Raw genomic sequence first — 5,834 nt, 5'->3', positions numbered from 1 at the left:
TTCTCAACATTCCTAATGCTGTGATCTTTTAATACAGTGCCTCATGTTGTGGTGACCTTAACCGTACAATTATTTTCGTGGCTACTTCATAGCTGTAATTTTGCTACTGTTATGAATCATAATGTAAATATATAATATGCAGGATGTATTTTCATTGTTACAATTTGAACATAATTAAAGCATAATGATCAATCACAAAATAATATGTAATTATATACTGTGAAACATTTATTAAATTACAAATAAATGAAAATTTGTCTTGAAGCATGGTGTAGCCTGGGTAACAGTCTTAATAAAACAATAGTAAACTACATTGCTACCTTTTGTGAGAGTATGGGTTAAAAAGCCACCTTCAATGCGAAGGTTGAGATAGCTTCTTTCTCACCAGATCAGACATTCTTGGGGCAGTCTTTGCAAGAGCACAATGAAGATCATCTTCCACAATATTTACCCACTAATTATAATTCATGAAGTGTCGTCTTACCTCCAATACTGCTGCTTTCAACACAGTAGCTGCTTTTTAACAGAGTAGCTGCTTTCTACACAGTAGCTACTCTCTACACATGTGTGACTGGTCCGCATAAATACATTATGGCACCAACTCTGTCACATACTCCTGTATTTGTATGGGGTGTATGGGATGGGGTTGGTGCCATGATGTAATCATGCCTGGTATGCGTATATGGGTGTATCTGCATGTGGGCAGACCTGCCCGGAGCTGAATAGAGGAGTGGTGTCTCGGTTCCTAAGACCATCAGAAATATGTGTTTTCCAGTGTTCTTAGAATGACCATGTGATAGGGTCATTCATCCCCAAAAGGGGTCGTGACTCACAGGTTGAGACCTGCTACACCAGGACTATCTTGAATACCGGATCTCAAGTCATTAACTCTCCTTAGGACCTAAGAATCCAATTTTTTCCTCTGGATAATTATAATACATGCCTATTTCTTTCATGTTTATTTTTATATATGAAAATTCATTCTAAATAATATAGAGGCTGAAAATAATTCTCCCAATAGCTTCATTTCAGAAAAGATAGTTCAATATTATTTCTATTTTAGGAGCATAATTTAATATATTTCATAATGAATAAGCATTGGAAAGGAATTTGACCTAGAACATTTGTGCTGTGGAAATGTTCTATTATTGTTTGTACAAAATTTGTCATATCGGCAAAACCACTTATTTTTGAATCTTAACCCCTGTTCTCTAATTGTTTCATATTTTAGTCTCATTTCATATCTCTCAAGTGGTAAGAATAGTCTGCTACCTAGACATTGGGAGAAAAGTAGGGCACTCTGTTCCCATAAAGAATTACAGACACAGAAATTCATGGGATAAGTTCTACTCTGTCCTGTAGCGTGGCTATGAGTCAGTATTGACTTGAAGACAGTGAGTTTAGTTTTTGTTTCTTTAGCTGTGTATTGAACATTCTAATTATAAATTTTAGTGATTTATAATGACTCACATTTACCAAATATCGTCTCATCTTTTATTTTAGGGCCTGGTGATCTTCAGATTGTTCATGTGTTCAGTCTGTACTTTACACCGAGACCAGGAAGGTAATATAAGGAATAGAATCAGTGAAATTCAAGGGCAAACATCCCCTCCTTGCCGATTTACAGTTATATTTTCATGTTTTCCCTTTCAAACCTCTTTTTTATCTGTCCCATTACTTTTTACACTTTGTAGAAATTCCTGACTTGTTTTTTGCGTACCATCCACACACATATTTGTAGATAACTTATGCTGATTTTGTATTAGAAGAAGAATGTGAAAAGGGTGATGAATGACACAGGAAATAAAGGGGGAGACTAAGAAGAATAGCAAATGAAAGCATTCTCTATGCCTCATATTCACCTAAAATGAGGTCAGGGTGCCCTGGGCTGAGCACTACATGGCAGCTGAAAGGTCAGTGGTTTGAATTCACTAGAGACTCCATGAGAGAAACGTCCTAGTATCTGTTCCCATAAAAATTATAATGAAGAAATCTTGATAGCCCACTGGCGAAATTTATTATTTCATCGGTGGTTGCTATAAGTTGGCCCTTGAACAAGAAGAAGTTTGGATCTAATTAGCCATGAAATAAATGAGATAAAAAGGAGATTTTGGGCTTTGATCACTGAGTAAAATGGTAAAACAGTATTGGTCTTATTTAATAGTGAGAAAATGTGTGTGCATACTTTTAATAACAGATATAATTTTTGTTCCCAAACAGACATTTTTTCAAATTATTAGAAAATGGCATGTTACACTAATTCTTTCATACTGTTAAGTACTAAAGATTTTTTCTCTCTACTTTATAAGCCCTCTAATTTATTCACACGAAGCATTTATAATCACATGAGTTATTCTATGGTAGAATTGCAATTTAATTTTTCTTCTCTTTCAAGGCACTTTGGAAATACAAATTATTTTTCTTTTTATCCTGTGCTTTTTTTTTTTTTGAGGATAAATTTCCCCCACATTGTGTTCCTACTTTGTGTTTTCTTCCCATAGAGTCAAGGTTGTTATTTTCTTTCTTATTTTTATTATATGCTTTTACGATATATGATTGCAATATATCATATGCAATCATAGTGCAGTCATATTAAAGCCAGTTGTGCAGTCATCACTACAACCAGTTCCAGAGCATATCTCCCCTCTTTTACTCATTATTAGTTCCCTATTGCCCTCCAATATTCCACCACCACCACATGCCTCTATAAGCCCATACACCAATTAGTGTCTCTACAGCTTCAGCTATCCCACACTTCATATACAGGAAAATATAGAAAAAAGAAGAAGAAGAAATAAGACCAACCATAATAACAAAATAAACCGGAGAAAACGCCCAAACCAGGAAAAAACAAGCAGGAAGTATTAAAAGTAAAACAAATTTAAAACGGGTCCAAAAGGAGACCACATGATGAAGGATCCGATTTTAACCGTATGGTCTTGGTCAGGATCTCATTTAATGTGTTCTCTGTCTGATAGCAAGGGTATTCTCATGCCTCACCTGTGCTCAGAGCAGACTCATCAGAGACTTACTCCGTGCAGGGACTGCAAATGGGTTTTGGATTCCCGCTGTCATCCATGGCCTGAAAGTCTGGTCAAACTACTTTTCTTACTAGCATCACTCTTTGTAGAAACTATTATTATTCTGTCTGAAACACTGTTTTGTTACTTTGGCTTAAATGCTTGTTATGACTGTCTCTCTCCCATAGAAGTGTGGTATGCATAGTTGTTGTTATTGTGTTCTATTCTTTCTATTCAGATGTGTTAAAAGTCAGAGGATTGAAATGGGAAACCATACAAGAGTGACAATATTTGTTCTGACAGGTTTGACTGATGACCCACAATTGAAAATTGCTTTATTTATTTTCTTGCTTCTCACCTACATGCTCAGCATCACTGGCAATCTGATCATCATCACGCTCACCCTGCTGGATGCTCACCTTAAGACCCCCATGTACTTTTTCCTTCGGAATTTTTCCCTCCTGGAAATTTCTTATACGACTACATGCATCCCTAAGCTGCTGGCTACCATGGCAACTGGAGACAACACTATTTCCTATAACTGTTGTGTCACTCAGTTGTTTTTTGCCTTCCTTCTTGGAGCATCTGAATTTTACCTATTGGCAGCCATGTCCTATGACTGCTACGTGGCCATCTGTAAGCCCTTACATTATACAACCATCATGAACAGCAACATTTGCACACGGCTTGTCCTCAGCTGTTGGCTTGCTGGGTTCCTTGTCATCTTTCCACCACTCGTCATGGGCCTTGACCTTGACTTCTGTACCTCCAACATTGTTGATAATTTTTACTGTGACACGACTCCCCTTCTGCAGATCTCCTGCACAGACACACAGATCCTGGAGACAATGGCTTTCATCCTGGCTTTAGTGACGCTCTTGGTCACGTTGGTAATGGTGTTAATATCATATGCCTACATTGCCCGTACGATTTTCAGAATTCCTTCAGCTAGTCAGAGGAAAAAGGCATTTTCGACTTGTTCTTCTCACATGATTGTGATCTCTATTTCATATGGCAGTTGCATCTTCATGTATGTTAAGCCCTCAGTCAAAGAGAAGGTGTCCTTTTCCAAGGGAATTGCAATGCTCAATATCCCCGTTGCCCCACTTTTGGACCCTTTCATCTACACTTTTTTCAACAAGTGAAAAAAGCCTTTATACATATGATGCACAGGATTGTCTCTTTTGCAAAGAAATGACTCCATTGTTGCAGTCAAGAAAGGACCGGCAATGTGAAGTCTGAACTACTGTAGATGATGTTTTAGTAGCTTTCACTATATTTTGTTAGGTGTCATGCCTCATTTCTGACCCATTATGACCGTGTGCACAACAGCAGGAAACCCTGCCCAGTCTTGCACCATCTTCACAGTGTTTCCTATGCTCGTTCCATTGTTGTAGCCACCCTGTCACCCATCTTGTTGGCAGCTTTCCTGTTTTTCACCACCCTTCTACTTTATCAAGCATGATGTCCCTATCCAGGGACTGGGCTCTCCTGACACCATGTCCAAAGGACATGAGATGAATTCTTGTCATCTTGACTCTAAGGAGCATTGTAGCCATGCTTGTTCCAAGACACTTTACAAAAAATTAATAAATCATTTTAATGGGGGCTCATACAACTCTTATCACAATCCTTCCATCCATTGTGTCCTGCACATTTGTATATTTGTTGCCATTATCATTTTGAAAACAATTTCTTTCTACATTGTATCAGCTCCTCATTTCCCCCCTCCCTCTCTTACCCTCCCTCCCTCATGAACTCTTGATGATTTATAAATTATTGTTTTTTTATATCTTACACTGAGTGATGTCTCCCTTTACCCACTTTTTTGTTTCCATCCTCCTGGTGGGGGTTATAAGTTGATCATTGTGATCAGTTACCCCTTTCTCCCCCCACCTTCCCTTACCCTCCTACTATGGCTACTCTCAATATTGATCCCGAGGGGTTTATTTGTCCTGGGGCCTCTGTGTTTCCCGCTCTTTCTGTACCCATGTACATTCTCTGGTCTAGCCAGATTTGTAAGGTAGAATTTGGGTCAGGATAGTTGGGTGGGGGGAGGAAGCATGAAAGAAGTAGAGGAAAGCTGTATGTTTCATTGGTGCTATACTGCACCATGAATGGCTCATCTCCTCTCCACAACCCTTCTGTAATGGGATGTCCTATTTCCTACAGATGGGCTTTGGGTCTCCACTCCACATTCACCCACCCAACTCCCCCATTCACAATGACATGATTTTTGCACTGGATCTTAGATGCCTGATACATGATCCATAGAAGCCTCGTGATCACACAGGCTGGTGTGCTTCCTTCATGTGGGCTTTGTTGCTTTTCAGCTAGATGACTGTTTGTTTTTCTTCAAGCCTTTAAAACCCCAGAAACTATATCTTTTGATAGAGAGGCACCATCAGCTTTTTTCACCACATTTGCTTATTTTGGCTTCATTGATCTTGACTAGAAGATGAGCATCACAGAATGCTGGATTATTATAAGGTACTTGCGTTAAGGGAGTACTCTAGTAGAGGCCCAATGTCCACCTGCTACCTTAATACTAAACCTATAAATATATGAACATAGATCTATATCCCCCTTATCATATGTAAATATATTTACACATGTACATGCCTGTTTTTAGACCTTTATAAATGCCTTTTGCCTCCTAGTTCCAAGACAGATTTGACTGCTCTTTTAGCAGTCCATTGTACTTTCAAGATTCTTTACTAGTGCCACAGTGCAAACGCACTGATTCTTTTTCAGCATTCCTTATTTAATGTCCAACTTTCACATGCGTATCAGGCAATGGAAAATTCCATGGCT

At 38.5% G+C, this 5,834-nt stretch overlaps 1 protein-coding gene across 1 annotated transcript; it reads left to right on the top strand.

Moving 5' to 3' along the window:
* Nucleotides 1-3,268: 3,268 nt before the first annotated feature.
* LOC142450977 (olfactory receptor 6C74-like) lies at nucleotides 3,269-4,165 on the top strand. Its single transcript, XM_075552911.1, has one exon. The coding sequence runs from the start codon at nucleotides 3,284-3,286 to the stop codon at nucleotides 4,163-4,165; it is 882 nt and encodes a 293-aa protein (XP_075409026.1). The 5' UTR covers nucleotides 3,269-3,283.
* Nucleotides 4,166-5,834: the final 1,669 nt, after the last annotated feature.

The sequence above is a fragment of the Tenrec ecaudatus genome, chromosome 6 (genome assembly GCF_050624435.1).
Source record: "Tenrec ecaudatus isolate mTenEca1 chromosome 6, mTenEca1.hap1, whole genome shotgun sequence".
Lineage (NCBI taxonomy): Eukaryota > Metazoa > Chordata > Mammalia > Afrosoricida > Tenrecidae > Tenrec > Tenrec ecaudatus.
The sequence above is the reverse complement of the archived record's forward strand: the minus strand, read 5'-3'. Positions and strand labels throughout refer to the sequence as shown.